Source organism: Poromitra crassiceps (genome assembly GCF_964638095.1).
Source record: "Poromitra crassiceps genome assembly, chromosome: 9".
Taxonomy (NCBI): Eukaryota; Metazoa; Chordata; class Actinopteri; order Beryciformes; family Melamphaidae; genus Poromitra; species Poromitra crassiceps.
In genome coordinates, this window is record NC_139630.1 from 5392110 (window position 1) to 5408359 (window position 16250).

The window sequence follows — 16250 nt, forward strand, 5'->3', positions numbered from 1 at the left end:
GAAGGTTTGCTCTTACCTTGAGAATACTGAAGAGGAACAGTTGACAGTTACACATTTACGAGATAAAATGGAGGAATTTCTGACAAATACAGATTCTGAACCATTTGGAAAGGCCTACCTCAAGACAAAAAGAAAAAAGTATGGGGAAAGTGTACATTTTGCTGAAGGAGAAGGCAGGCCTCCAAGACATAGTGACAATGAGGGAAAGAACATCACAGATACTGAGATCTTATTTCAAAACCCAAGCAAATGACGAAGAATCACAGAAACAAGTGATCACAAAAACAAGTGATCATTGAAACAATGGCCTTGTGGATACCCTTCATGGGATGGGATTTAGTTCATCTTATGAAGAAGTCTTGCATTTTGAAAATAATGCAGCAGCTTCAGTTGCCCCAGATATGTTAACGGATGACATGGCTCTTCTTTTTGCTGGTGACAATCTTGACCACAATATCCTTACTATCGATGGCAGGGAGACCTCCCACTGAATGGTCCCATGATCCCAGGATCATAGCAGCACTCACTCCAGGGCGAAAGAAGGATTGTGTCATTCCAATGAGACACGTTACCAACCAGGATTTTTCACTGCAAAATAAAATTCCAATCACCGAACATCGCAAAATGATTTGCGAAACGTGTGCCAAACCATCGTGTTCAAACTACTCCCGGCATTGATCGACTGTGATAGGACAGTTGATATGGTGTGGGAGCTCTCACTAAACTTCAAACAAGAAACCCCTGGGTGGCAGGGAATGATGCATATCATTGATCAAGGATTAGAACACCCAGGTCATTCATCTGTTGTGTTTATGCCTATGATTGACTTGTACTCTGGGGACAAGACATGCATTCTGTCCATGCTGAATTTCATTTGTGATCTCGCTATGAAGCACCATGTTCAGCCCATTATTAAGTTCAATCAGTGGTGGCCCTGTTTTGACTAATTTCACAGTACCACACAGTAATAATTAATTTATTCCTTATTGGTATCAAAAGAAATCTCCTGAAAGCTTCAACATAATGTGAATTATAAGTGAAATCACCATTATGCATTATGGCACGTGGAAAAAGGAGAAATGTCCAATTATATTGGAAATTTGTCTTCACTTTTAACATAAATATGCTTATAACCAATTGCTTTAATATATACTTGTACTTGTAATCACTTCACTATCATTTATATATGCTAATTGGATTCCTAGATCACCAAAACATGGGGTTAGGCACCAAAATTACTTGTCTAGGATGAATAATGAAGGAGTAATGGTCTTTTAAGGAACTGGTGGTTGAAAATTAGACCTTTCTAGTGGTCAGATTTTGGTAGACTTTTGATATGTTATTAAGTACACCTGATACTACAATAAACCATTGAGAAACCTTTTGTTCCAATTTTTTTAGGGTCAAACCATATTTGCAGCTGACTATATACATACATACATATCTATATCTATATATATCTATATCTAGATATATATATATATATATATATATATCAATAGTAGAGCACTCGTGCACATCCAGAGCGGGAGGTGCTGGTCACAGCAAGAACGATTACACTGAATAAGAAATAAATAAACACTAGACTAAAAGTCCAGCGGACCGCAAAAACTCCTCAGACTTGGACCAACTTTTCATGTGGCATTTATTTGCAACAGTTCACAGGTACAACGCGTTTTGCAAATGCTTCATCAGGTTCATTCATGAAAATGAGTGATCACACACACCTTTGTAGTGGGCCGTGTGATAGAACGGCCTGCCTCTGAATGCATAATTCAATCAGTCAATCAGTTCTAAAAGGAACAGGACAGAGTCTTGAACGGTGCACAATCTCTACCAGCATTAAAGGCATTTAGATTACAAATACATATTTTATACATACACATTACTGTAAAAAAAAACAGGTTAAGACACACTAATAATAAAGATTGAAGACTAATGCTTCGAAGTTGTCTTAGATATATAAATTCACACAATGATAAGAGACGAGAGGTCTAAAGTGAGGAGAAAACATCCAGACCAGGGAGTAATCTCCTAGATCAGAGGGCAGTCAAAATACAATACATGTTATGCCATGAAGTAGGCTATATTAGAAAAATAAAAAGCATTTCAGTATATATGTGTGGACCAATAAATGTATACATATATATTTAAAGAGATATATATGTGGACCATCAAATATATATATATGCATATAGAAAAAATAGATAAATACACCACCCACGTTATAAGAAGGAATTTAGTTCTAAGCTCTCATTCAAACCATGAGGCTCCATTGAGTTCAACATGAAAATCCAATAGGACTCTCTCTGTAACAAGAGTTTTTTCATGTCCCCCCCTCTAGGTGGGAGGGAGACTCTCTCAATGCCAACAAATTTAAGGGTGGCCGCTGAGCCATGGCCTTGATCGCTATAGTGCCTTGCTACTATGGCGTAATCCATATTGCCATTCCTGATGGCTGCTTTATGTTCTGCTATGCGCAACTTTAAATTGCGTTTAGTCTGACCAACATAAACCATGCCGCAAGGACACTTCAATAAATAAATAACGTGGGTGGTGTTACAATTAATAATACTTTTTATTTTATACTCCTGTCCGGTCTGAGGATGAAAAAAGACCTTTGTGTTAATGGTATTGGAACAGTGTGTGCATCTTCCACAGCGAAAATTGCCACATAGACCCTTATCAAGCCAACTGGAGCTGCTCGGCGCTCTATACATGGACCTGACTACAGAGTCCCTTATGTTGTTACCTCTATATATACCTATACCTATAGTGTTATACCTATATGTATGTATAACACTGATGATAATGTTTAATGAACTGCACTTTAAAACCAGCATATAATACTGTACTGTATGGAGATGGTATAATTAGGATAATTTTTATAACCTACACGTATAATTATCGGTACTTGAATTGAAAGTCTCTCCTCTCTCCGCATTCTCCCTCCCTTTCTGTCTGTTTCTCTCTCTCTGTCTCCCTCCTCTCTGTCTGTTTCTCTCTCTCTCTCTCCCTCCCTCTCTGTCTGTTTCTCTCTCTCTCTCTCTCTCTCTCTCTCTCTCTCTCTTTCTCTCTCTCTCTCGGCCAGGCTGTACCCACAGAGTTTTCCACAGTGGAACATTTTGGAGAATGGAGAAGGAAGAGAGGAAACATGTTGCTGCCAACTCCTCCGAGACCCCACAGAGCTGGCAGTGTGTGTGTGTGTGTGTGTGTGTGTGTGTGTGTGTGTGTGTGTGTGTGTGTGTGCGTGTGTGTGTGTGTGTGTGTGTTTGTGCGTGCGCTCGTCTGTGAAGTGGGAAACTAACATCCCGGTACATGCAGACGTATTTCCACAATGGGAAACTTTTTACCCACACACACACACACACACACACACACACACACACACACACACACACACACACACACACACACACACACACACACACACACACACACACACACACACACACACACACACACACACATGTTCCAGTGTTCCTGGGAATCTCAGGATCGACGTGGGTCAAAATATTCCATCTAATCATGCTGGCATTTTCCGCTGAACTCTTCCAAACCCAAACAAGCTGCAGTTTGGAGCGGACTCTCCAAGGTTTATTCAGACAGTAACAGCACCAGGTTGACAGTTTGAATCCCCTGGCTGGCAAGGAGGGGTGGGGTGGCGCCTGGGTCCAGCGGTAGATTCCCTGCTTATCAACATGAGGGTTGCAGGTTCAAACCCCTGTGGGTAGCTAGATTAAGGGTATCGTGATTGTGAGAAAGAGAGGGAATGAATGAGAGAAAGAGAGTTATACAACATGTAAACAACCATGACAGACAAAGCCTCTAGTCCTGATTACACCTAATCAGGGTGTGTGTGTGTGTGTGTGTGTGTGTGTGTCTGTGTGTGTGTCTGTGCATGCGTATGTAGTACATGCGCGTGTGTGTGTGTGTGTGTGTGTGTGTGTGTGTGTGTGTGTGTCTGTGTGTTTGTGCATGCGTATGTAGTACATGCGTGTGTGCTAAAGTTATTTCAATCAGAGAGACACATTTCTAGAATGACAATGATTTATTAAATGATTAGATACATGAGCCTGTAGACACATTCAATTATATTTGGCGATTAGACTCCGTCATGACGTCAGCTTGATAATGACGTCATGATCAGCAGGGGTGCAGGCAGGAGTAGGATTGAATATTCCCCCCGTGGAGTCTAGATCTGGTGGTGGTGAAGGTGGTCTTGGTCTTGCTGGAGAAGGCTTGTGAATCTGAAGACCTCGGAGAGGACTGGAGGAGGGATGCAGGAACGCACTGAAAACCCAGCAGACCACACAAAGAGAAAAGGCGGCTTTTAGCTTCGACAGCTATGGTGATAGGCTCAATGGAAAGATGTGTCTTACTCGGATTGGTTTAATCTAAATGTTACCGCCCACGAACAGTGGCCCCTATCGTTGCATCGGCGCAGTTTCTAGGCCGAGCGGCAGGCGCAGATCAAAGCAGTGGGCGTGGAAAGGCGCACTTGATATCGTTGTGCTGGCGCTAGATGCAGCCCAAAGCATTACAACCACGCCTTTTAGGCGTAAAATTATGCACCGTCATGCTCATTGGATAAGTGCAATAAACGAATCGCACGCTTGCCTTTTTAGCTCCAATTCCAGTGATCCCGCAAAACCAGACGAAAGCCAAACGCTCTGCCCCCCCCCCCCCCTCCCTTCATCCAGCCTGTCTGTCTGCATTATAGGCTATTATTCCATATTATTATGCTTCTCAAACCAATCTAACTGCAGTTTCAATACTGCAAGCATGTAAATACGCTACACTATAGCAAGATCAAAGTGAAAATAATGTTCTATGCATCAGCTAGAAAAATATAGCCTATTAGATTGGTGAAAGTTTGTCCAGAAAGATATCATTTTCTCTCGCCTGCTGCAGGAAGGATGATGCACATAAATATACCCTACATTATGTCAAGTCATTGCATAAATGTGTTTTTATTGTAAAACTAAATGTGAAATAGGGCCAAGTTATTGGACGGACATCACAGTATAGCAGATGCCATTAGAAGCGCGTTCCGAAGCGCGTTCCGCTGTTACTTCTCTAAATCACGTTAACTCGACAAGGGGTATATATATGCCCAGGAGGACATATATGTTTCACATAGGGTGGTGTTTTCATTTCGAGGTTTTATTTGGTCCAATATTGAAATGTTGACAATGGCAGGCTGTGTTACCATTACACATTAATTTAGAACTACCTTTTATATCTATTTTGGCTCATTTGGTGGCTATTTAGTAGCGAAATGAAGAAACACAATGCATGCTGGGAACTCAGAGAGAGAGAGAGAGAAGGGTGACAGAGAAGAAGCAGTGAAGGCAAAGAATAGGCCTGCTTTTGAAAAGCGCAAAGCGCTAAATGTAGGCCAGCTCCCAAGATATGACTAGGCTGGTATTTAGCGCCGACACGCCCACTTTGGGACTGCGCCACGCCCATTCGGCCTAAAGCGCATTTGGCAGCCTAAAGCCTATTGCTATCTTGCCGAAACAGGCGCAAGGCACGTTTTTTTGCGGTTAAGGCCCGTAATAGCGCCGATGGCCTGTGGGAGAATAGAGCCCAGGGACTCTAGATAGAAGCGGGAAAAGGGTTGATTGATGACTTGGTGGTATGAATGAGTGGGCGTGACAACTAAAGTGTTTCTCCTTAGGAGAGTGAATAAATGGAGAGGGAATGAATGACAACTGACAGGTCTCATCTTTAAGAATTTGCGGGAAAGGAGTGATTGATGACAAGGGGTGTGACAACTAGAGTGTTTCTCCTAGAAGCGGGGTGATGAGCATGACAACTAGAGGGTTTCTCCTAGGAGTATAAATAAATGGAGAGTGACTGAATGACAACTAACAGGTCTCTTCTTATAGAATTTTTGCTAAGCTTCATAAGTGAAACTAAATGAGGCTTCTGTACAGGTCTTTAGCTTGTTATACTAACATGCCACAAAATGGCTCTAGCATAGCCTATTAGGTAACAGGCTAGTGCATGTGCATGTGTCTATGGTCCCTATCGTTGCATCGGCGCTGTTTCTAGGCCGAGCGCCTGGCCCAGCTCAAATCAGTGGGCGTGGACCAGCGCACTTGATATCGTCCTGCTGGCGCTAGACGCAGCCTCAACCATTACAACCACGCCTTTTAAGCGTAAAATTATGCACCGTCATGCTCATTGGATAACTGCAATAAACGAATCGCACGCTTGCCTTTTTAGCTCCAATTCCAGTGATCCCGCAAAACCAGACGAAAGCCAAACGCTCTGCCCCCCCCCCCCTCCCTTCATCCAGTCTGTCTGTCTGCATTATAGGCTATTATTCCATATTATTATGCTTCTCAAACCAATCTAACTGCAGTTTCAATACTGCAAGCATGTAAATACGCTACACTATAGCAAGATCAAAGTGAAAATAATGTTCTAAACGCATCAGCTAGAAAAATATAGCCTATTAGATTGGTGAAAGTTTGTCCAGAAAGATATCATTTTCTCTCGCCTGCTGCAGGAAGGATGATGCACATAAATATAGCCTACATTATGTAAAGTCATTGCATAAATGTGTTTTTATTGTAAAACTAATTGTGGAGTAGGGCCAAGTTATTGGAGCGGACATCATAGTATAGCAGATGACAGTAGAAGCTTCCGAAGCGCGTTCCGCTGTCACTTATCTAAATCACGTTAAATCCACACAGGGTATATATAGGCTCAAGAGGACATATGTTCTACAATTGCAGGTTGTCTTACCATTACACATTATTTGAGATCTACCTTTTATATCTATTTTGGCTCATTTGGTTGCTATTTACTAGCGAAATGGAGGACCCAATTGCATGCTGGGACAGGGACATTCACAGGCAGTAAACTTACAACTGCTATTTCCTATGGGAAGCTGGGTGCTGCTATGTGTTGTGTCTGTCTGAGTGAGGGAGTCAGAGAGAGAGAGAGAAGGGTGACAGAGAAGCGGCAGAAGAGCACTGGCGCACTGAATAGGCCTGGTTTCAGAGAGAGACAGAGAAGGGTGACAGGGGAGAGGCAGCAGAAGAGCACTGGCGCACTGAATAGGCCTGGTTTTCAAAGGCGCAAAGCGCTAAATTTACGGCAGGTGCGAAGATAGCAGTACGCCGAGATTTAAGGCCGACACGCCCACTTTGGCCCATTCTGGGACTGCGCCACGCCCATTCGGCCTAAAGCGCATTTGGCAGCGTAAAGCCATATTGATATCGTCCCAAAACAGGCGCAAGGCACGTTTTTTTGCGTTTAAGGCCCGTTTTAGCGCCGAAGGCCTGTGGGAGAATAGGGCCCTATGTGTCTATTAGTGATGCGCGGGTCAGGGTTTTTTAAGGCCCGCACCAACCCAACCCGTCATTGGAGCCAGCCCGCCCGGCCCGGCCCGGCCCGTTAAAATATCTGAAAATTCAGAACCCAACCCAACCCAGCAGCCCGCAACGGCCAATTTAATGTAATATGTCTCCGGACTCAGGAGGAGCGCAGCTCCTAATTTCATAACTAATTTCATAACTCATCCAAGCCGGGTCGGGCACGGGCCTGCATGTCACGGGCCAGGGAGGGCTCGGGCCGAGATTTCAGGCCTGCGGAGCTCTCTACTTCAGACTCACTGTCTGATTTCTTTTAATTACCTCATGCGCTCTCAAATGGTCACATAGCCTACTCACGTTGCAGTAAAGTTGACAAATAGATCACAGTCGAGTCCACAACAGAAAATCTGCGGTGGCATTAGTTTTATGGACAATTCAGATAATAATTACAGCGAATAATCCTTGCAAAATGTTTGTTTTGAGAGAACATAGGCTACCTCATTGAAGCGTTTCTTTACTCCATAGGCTATAGATATACGGCTATATTCCGTCAGTCTTCCCCAGGGCAGCTGTGGCTACATCACCCGTAGCTTACCACCACTGGTACGAATGGTGTGAATGAATAATGATTCCTGTGAAGCGCTTTGGGTGTCTAGAAAAGCGCTATATAAATCCAATCATTATTATTATTATTATTATAGAGTGCAGCAGGTGCAGACGGCTTCAGAGTCGCTTTGTCTGTCTGATTGTGTGTAGGCCTACATGTGTGTGAGAGTTCAAGTCTTAATAAAGGGTTACTCTGCGTGTTTCACTGCTCTAAATTATTTAATAATGTTGCTTTGTCACGTTCTGAGCCTGCCCCGCCTGCACCCGCGATATTTTCATAATTTGCCAAATCCAGACCGCCTGCGGGGCGACACAGCCCGCGGGACCCGACGGGTTCTGGGTGACCCGTGCATCACTAGTGTCTATCTATCTATCTATCTATCTATCTATCTATCTATCTATCTATCTATCTATCTATCTATCTATCTATCTACTGTATCTATCTATCTATCTATCTATCTATCTATCTATCTATCTATCTATCTATCTATCTATCTATCCGTAAATGCAGAAAAAGCTCAACACTCTCACCCGGTTGCGTTTCTGCGGTTGCCGTGGCAACAGCATCCCTCCCTCCCTGCACTGGAGCTGCCCGCCATGCAACTTCCTGTCTCTCGGCATCCTCACTCTCTCTGTGTTGTATTCACTGTAGAGCAATAAGCACATGAGAATAAGAATTTGATTAGGTGTCACTACAGAGATATTCTACATTCAGTATTTTCACATAATCTTGGTTATGCTGAGTTTGTGCCATCATGGAGAAGCGTTTCAGTCGCTTTTTTGTTTCGGCTGTTTGAGATGCCTCAGGCTCTCACTTCAATTCAGTTCATTGTGCTTTATATCAGGGGAGCTCAACCTTTTGTAATTCAAGGCCCAACTCCTGATTGTTAAAACATTTCCGAGGACCACCATCCCAAATAAATGATAGGCTATCATTCTGGTATCTGGATGTAAGACTCAGCTGTTCCGTGGCCCACTACATGGTGCTCTGATGCCCAGAAACAATGCTTTATATGAATATGCATGTGGGTTTGCTCTGCATCACTTGTTCTGTTGTATGGGGAATAAACAAAAACAAGACAAGCACAAATATTGAAATATTTACATCAAGTATAAACATAAATACATAAATAATTATTTCGGGCTGGATATGAGCACATTGTGTGTGTGTGTGTGTGTGTGTGTGTGTGTGTGTGTGTGTGTGTGTGTGTGTGTGTGTGTGTGTGTGTGTGTGTGTGTGTGTGTGTGTGAGAGAGAGAGAGAGCATTATCATCTTCACTCTAAAAGCAAGACTGCAGGTTTTACCAACCAAGCTCAATCTTTCCATCTGGCTTCCTGACAGTCATGCTCCTCACTGTATACATCATGGTCATGAACAGATAACTGAAACCATGGCTCACATCTTAAATGGTTGCCATGCATACAAAGGGCTTTACATACAGTATGTAGGCATGACAGATTAGTGGATCTGATATCAAAAGGTATCTCTTCTATTTTCGGGTCTTCAATATCGCTTTTTAAACATTCTATTGTGAAGCCAAGCATGTTCAGTCTGTGTAGTGACGATTCAGATGTGTTCTCGAATATTCCAGCTAACACTCCTGATATTGTTGTTGTCAATGAAAATCGTATAGAGGTGTTTGTTCTAGAGGTTGGCTGTACCTTTGACCACAGCCTAGAGGAGGCCTTTCTAACCAAGATGATGAAATACCAACAGCTAGAACAGACCATTTCACAGCTGGGCTACAGGTGTAAACTTCTAGTTTTCATATTTGGTAGCCTAGGTCATTTCCATAAGCTGGTTTTGAGAGGCCTTCAGATGGCTGCATGGCCTCCCAAAGAGAAGGGCCAGGCAGTTAGCGAGATATTGTTCAATACAGTATCTACTATTATCGGCAGGGGCTCAATATGGAGGAGGCGCTGCTTTTTGTACCCATTAAGTGGATACTGACCACTATGTTGCATTACAGTATATCTGTAGGTCTATATATCAACCTGCCATGTTATCATCCTGTGTGTTTCTTATGTGTATGCATTAATGTGGTTGCCGTCTGGGCACTCTTGTAACTGACTGACTCCCAGCATTTGACTGCATTATTACTGTTTATGTCCTTTGCATACTTATGTGGACATAAATAAATATTTCAAATGTGTGTGTGTGTGTGTGTGTGTGTGTGTGTGTGTGTGTGTGTGCATGAGCTGTCTCTCCCTCTCTCTCTCTCTCTCTCTCTCTCTCACTCATTCAATTCAAATCTTTATCACAAAAATAGAAACCCATGGTGCCAATTACAGCATCAATAAGGTAGGTGACCAGCACCAGCAGCAAAGTGATCAAACCAAACTCAATAAATAAAATCTGATATTCAATCAGTGCTTAATTAATTTCAATGGCAACATCCTCACTGTATAGCCTATAGATGAGACCACGCCTCTCCCTTGCATCTTCACCCTCATCACCAACATCACCATCACAAAATAACGCGAAAGCAGCAGAAATACGAGAGGAGAGCACGGGAGGAGAGAGGTAGAGACAGCGAGAGAGAGAGAGACGGAGAGGAAGAGATAGGGGGAGAGAGAGACAGAGAGAGAGAGAGAGAGAGGAGAGAGAGAGAGAGAGAGAGAGAGAGAGAGAGAGAGAGAGAGAGAGAGAGAGAGAGACGGAGAGAGGAAGAGATAGGGGGAGAGAGAGACAGAGAGATACAGAGAGAGGGAGAGAGAAAGGAGAGAGAGAGAGGAGAGAGGGGGAGCGAGAGAGGGAGAGAGAGAGAGAGAGACAGACATCATGGCGCTGATTCCCTCGCAGGTGCTGCGGGTCGCCATCCTCCTGTCTTATTTCTCCATCCTCTGCCATTATAAAGCCGTCGACATGCCCGCGCACCAGACGTACGGAGGCAGCTGGAAGTTTCTGCCCTTCATCGACCTGGTAAGACTGAGGGAAATACACTCCACACAGCCCTCAAGCGCCAGTGTTGTGATTTGACAGCGGTTAGCCATCGTTTTCTGCTCGGCTCGCTCGCTCTGTTGTTTTATTCATCGTTGTTGCCCATTGCTCGTAATGAGAGGGAAGGAATGATTCGGGTTAATTGTGGGTAGTCGCTAATTGGCCTGTGGGTCATCGGTGAGCTCATTGTGTTGTAGGCTACAGTAGCAGCCGAGCCGGTTTCTCTCTGCTGTATTTTCGCCTGTTGTTTTATTAATCGGTAGTGTTTCTGATGAGAGAAGGGACTAGCGGCGAGATTTGAATGAAAATGATAAACAATTTAGTAGCCTACAACGCAATAACAAACTAGTTAGTTTGGCTAGTTAGTAGGCTACTTAACCGTTTTATTGATTACCGTTTTGTTGGGCCTGTCATTCATCATATCATAGAGGAACCATGTGCTGTGTCGGTTTGCTTGTTGTTTTTTTCCACCTGTGTCGTTTATGATGAGGGGAGAAACTCTAGCTGGAAAAACGTGGATGAAAGCAGTAGTCTAGTCTAAAAACAGGAAGAACAGCCTAATCAAACTGATAATGATAATTGTTGTAGCCTATCAGCAGTGGCAGGAGCCTCAGTGAGTCAGGTCATCGGTGAGCTCAACCTGTCACCTGTCATTATTCATCCATCGCTGCTGTTTAATGCTGTCACGTGACAGACACCTCGGTTCCGGAAGAGTATTTCCCCGTTCATATTCTGCAGTGAGATTTTGGATTATTAGCCATAATGTCGTAACCACCCAAGGTAGACTTATATGGTAGACTTATACGAGGCTCTTAGCCTGGGGCGAAACACAGATGACACAAACACATGAAACATTAAAGGAACACTCCGCCCATTTTCAACCAGCTTTGTATCATTAGAACATCAGTAGTATATCAGAAAACTGTAAACGGTTTTGATGTCTGTCATTTAATTTGACAGTTATTGAGTGTTAAAGTGTGGACATCACTGGTCCACACTAAGTCAAATTAATAACTCATTAACTCAAATCAACTCTCAATAACTGTCAAACTATTCATCATTCATCTAGTTTGACAGTTATTGAGAGTTGATTTGAGTTAATGAGTTATTAATTTGAGTTAGTGTGGACCAGTGATGTCACTGGTCCACACTTTAACACTCAATAACTGTCAAATTAAATGACAGACTTCAAAACCGTTTACAGTTTTCTGATATACTACTGATGTTCTAATGATACAAAGCTGGTTGAAAATGGGCGGAGTGTTCCTTTAACATTACATAATTAAGACCTCAAATTGTGTGTTAAAACATCAACAAACGTCTTTATAATAATTCTGTGATCATCATTAACGATGCAAGTTGCCATTTTGATGTGGCTGTGACGTCAACTCGGAGAAACCGGAGCTCTGGATGATACCCGAATTTCCGAGCTGTAATTCCGGCCTGAACGACCGTTACATTTTTACAGGTCGGAACCCATTTTTTCCGGCGGTCCGAGTTGTCTTGTAAGCCCTGGGCTAAGAGTAGGGCTAAGATAGCCCCAGGCTCACTTAGCCTATTTTCACACACGCATTGTTTACCCAGGTTAACCTAAAACCAGGGCTATGCCATTCATAATAACCTTTTATGATATATTCAAATGAAAAGCCCAATTGTTTCCTTGGCCCGGTCTCTGGCCCCGTTTCACACTGGCAACTTTTAGCCCTGTGTTTAGATGGAAAGTCGGGGATAAGCCTGCTCCAGAGCAGGGCCAGCTAGCCGGGGCTGAAGTCGGGGTTAGCACACTTTGGAGTGGGCCAGGATTGTGTGTGTGAAAGCTTTCTTAGCCCTGGGCTAACAGCTCTCTTAGCCCCAGGCTAAGATACTGACTTTACCCGCTAAGTGTAGTGTGAAAAGCCCTTGTGGTTGGTGGCCTGCACTCATTTCTCTCTCTGGCTCTTCTCTTCCTGGCTAGGCTTCTACAGAGAGGCTACAGATTGCTGATTAAAGGGCTAAAACCACCACTGAGTGTATCTCGAAGTATCTCGAAACTATTAGGAATCACGCTGATTTCAATGCCGGCACCCATTTTGAAATCTGTTAGCTACCCGGTTCATTCACATTAATGCACAGAAATGTGTCTATCTATGATAACATTAGCCATGGAGCTAATAGCTGTAATGGAACCATTCAGGACTGCTGGTCCCACCCACTGTTGCTCCGAGTGCTCTCCCATTGGCTGAAATGCTCTGTCACTCAATCATCCACTAATCTGATTGGCCGGAAATGACAGAATGGATTATGGGATGAGTAGTTTCTTCACTCTTACGATATAGTAGGCTCGTTTGAGTTGACTGCCGCCTCGCCTGGAAAGCAAATGAGAGCAGGCGAGCACAGTCAGGCGAGGCGTCAACAAGTCGAACACCCCGCAGCACACTCACTGATGCTTTTCTTCTTCTACAGTTTTGTTTAACAGCGGTTTGTAAACCAATTAAAACATGCATTAGCGCCACCCACACTCACTGCTCAAATGACACAGCCCTTCAGATTCCTTATTTTTATTTTAATGTAGGCATTACAGGTGGTATTTATGTAAAATGTAGAGTGACAGCTTGGAATAGATATCAAATTTAAGTTTCTACACTTCACTGTGGGTTTGTGATGCACCTGTGTTGAACCAATGGGCGCTCAGCTTGATGCGTTTCTCGTCATCATCTGTCAGCCGCAGTCGGGCGCAGTTGGTGGGGAGCAACTGCGGCACCTCGCTCCAAATCTGCGCCCGCCTCGCTCTCACGAGAGTCCCGTGGCTCACACAGTCGGGCAGGCGGAGCAAGTCGGACAACTTTCTAACCATCATGCAACGGGGCAAGCAAGGCGCTGGTCGAATCTGCGCAGAACTTGCTCATCTCAAACAAACCTTATATGTACGCACTCTTGTACCCAGCAATTTTTCCCCCTCAGTTTTTCAATGTTTTTTCAAACTCTAAATCAAATGTTTTATGGTCACAAATTCTCTAGCTAGCTGGTTGGCTTGGCTCCAGGCTTAAAACTCTTTAGATAAGGATTTTTTTTAAAGTGATGGAGAAAAATGAATGGTGAAATTATTTTCCGGAAGCCAAGGTGATGTCACGATGTCACGTGACTGTTGAGCTCCATGACGAGGGGGTAATGAATTGATAGTATTCATCACGATCACCACACGGCCATCTTGGTAGGAAAAGAACAGGTAATTGTAATCAATTAACAGGTGATTACAATCAAGTGACACAAACAACCAATGAGCTGTGTGTATTATAGCGCCATATTGGTAGGAAAATGCTTGTGACATCATGGGAATACTATGAATACAGTGACAACAGTAAAAGCCTAGTCTGGTCAAAAATAGCGTCAATAGCAATAATCGACTAAGTGTGCAGTTAATCAGAAGTGGGAGTTGTGATGTCTGTTCACATGTTTTATTCATCATCAGTGATGTTTATGCTGAGGGAAGGAGCAAAGGTGAATGAAAACAGTGGTAGCAGCAGTAGCATCATCAACAACAACCACCACCTTAGCACTGAGAGGATGCCTCTGTAGGTTATCACTGAGAGGATGCCTCTGTAGGTTATCACTGAGAGGATGCCTCTGTAGGTTATCACTGAGAGGATGCCTCTGTAGGTTATCACTGAGAGGATGACTCTGTAGGTTATCACTGAGAGGATGCCTCTGTAGGTTATCACTGAGAGGATGCCTCTGTAGGTTATCACTGAGAGGATGCCTCTGTAGGTTATCACTGAGAGGATGACTCTGTGGGTTATCACTGAGAGGATGCCTCTGTAGGTTATCACTGAGAGGATGCCTCTGTAGGTTATCACTGAGAGGATGACTCTGTAGGTTATCACTGAGAGGATGACTCTGTAGGTTATCACTGAGAGGATGCCTCTGTAGGTTATCACTGAGATGATGACTCTGTAGGTTATCACTGAGAGGATGCCTCTGTAGGTTATCACTGAGAGGATGACTCTGTAGGTTATCACTGAGAGGATGACTCTGTAGGTTATCACTGAGAGGATGACTCTGTAGGTTAGCACTGAGAGGATGCCTCTGTAGGTTAGCACTGTGAGGATGCCTCTGTAGGTTAGCACTGTGAGGATGCCTCTGTAGGTTGGGGTGTCAAAAATAATCGATTATAAGATGCATCGCGATGCGGACGTGCACGATTCCGCATCGATTCATAAATGTCAAAAATCGATTATAATTTTTTTTCTTTTTTTTTAAAGCAGCTACGAGCAAGATTTTCGATTGTTATTAAACAGTCTCGCCTGGAAAGCAGACCAGAGCAGGCGAGCGCAGTCAGGTGAGGCGTCAACAAGTCGAACACCCCCGCAGCACACTCACTGCTGCTTTTCTTCTTCTACAGTTTTGTTTAACAGGGGTTTGTAAACAAATTAAAACATGCATTAGCGCCACCCACACTCACTGCTCAAATGACCCAGCCCTTCAGATTACTTATTTTATTGTTAATGTAGGCATTACAGGTGGTATTTATGTAAAATGTAGAGTGACAGCTTGGAATAGATATAAAATTGAAGTTTCTACACTTCACTGTGGGTTTGTGATGCACCTGTGTTGAACCAATGGGCGATCAGCGAGATGCGTTTCTCGTCATCCTCTGTCCCTGCGCACGCACGCACCCCCACTAATTGTTTGTATACAAGAAACCCGTCTATTGCCGTTGCTTTATTTTGTATGTTACATACAATTGGCCAAGTTATTAGTTAGTTTATGGGTTAGAAATTCTGCCAAGTTACAGGCACTAGGCAGCCATTTTCTCCATTTCGAGGAGAAAATTCTACTCGAAAATGAAGATTGATTGACAGCTGCCATGTCGTGATATGATTGGTTGAAATTAGGGATGCACTATATTTATCGGACCCAGGCCCGTATCTAGACTGCCACACTAGGGTGGGCTGGTAGGGGGCAACTTTGGCGGTAGGTTGCCAGAGGTTGTGGGTTCGGGGATGGGGATTAAATTGCATTATATTCAGTGGCGCTGGAAGTACTTTTAGGTAGGAATGGACTTTGAAAATGGACTTTGAAAATTTGACGTTTTTTGGACTTTCATCCAAGAATATTTAATTTTAAATTAACATTAGGATTATACTGTTGTGATGTCATGATTCAGTATCTTCACCTTTTCTCACTCACTTTCATGTAACCACCTGCTCTCCCTGTAGTCGTTTTACACTACAACAGACAGCAACACAGGCATAAACACTGAACCAAATTGTTCCAGTAGGAGTCACCATTCTGTTTTGGGTCACCAAACTGTAAGTAGGAACTTTCACTCAGGTGACAGGCCAATGTTTACATTATTATTGTCAAAACTATTAGCAAACTGTACAAACTAACTA

The 16250-nt window shown here is 43.4% G+C and overlaps 1 protein-coding gene across 1 annotated transcript in view; it reads left to right on the top strand.

The window, feature by feature from the left end:
• Positions 1–10719: 10719 nt before the first annotated feature.
• The window catches only part of aig1 (androgen-induced 1 (H. sapiens)), a gene marked incomplete at both ends in the record, with an annotated part of 129220 nt that continues 123689 nt past the window's right edge, over positions 10720–16250 (top strand). The window contains one exon of the mRNA XM_083643748.1: positions 10720–10860. Coding sequence (XP_083499874.1) covers positions 10720–10860 — 141 coding nt within the window. The remainder of the gene's footprint in view (positions 10861–16250) is intronic.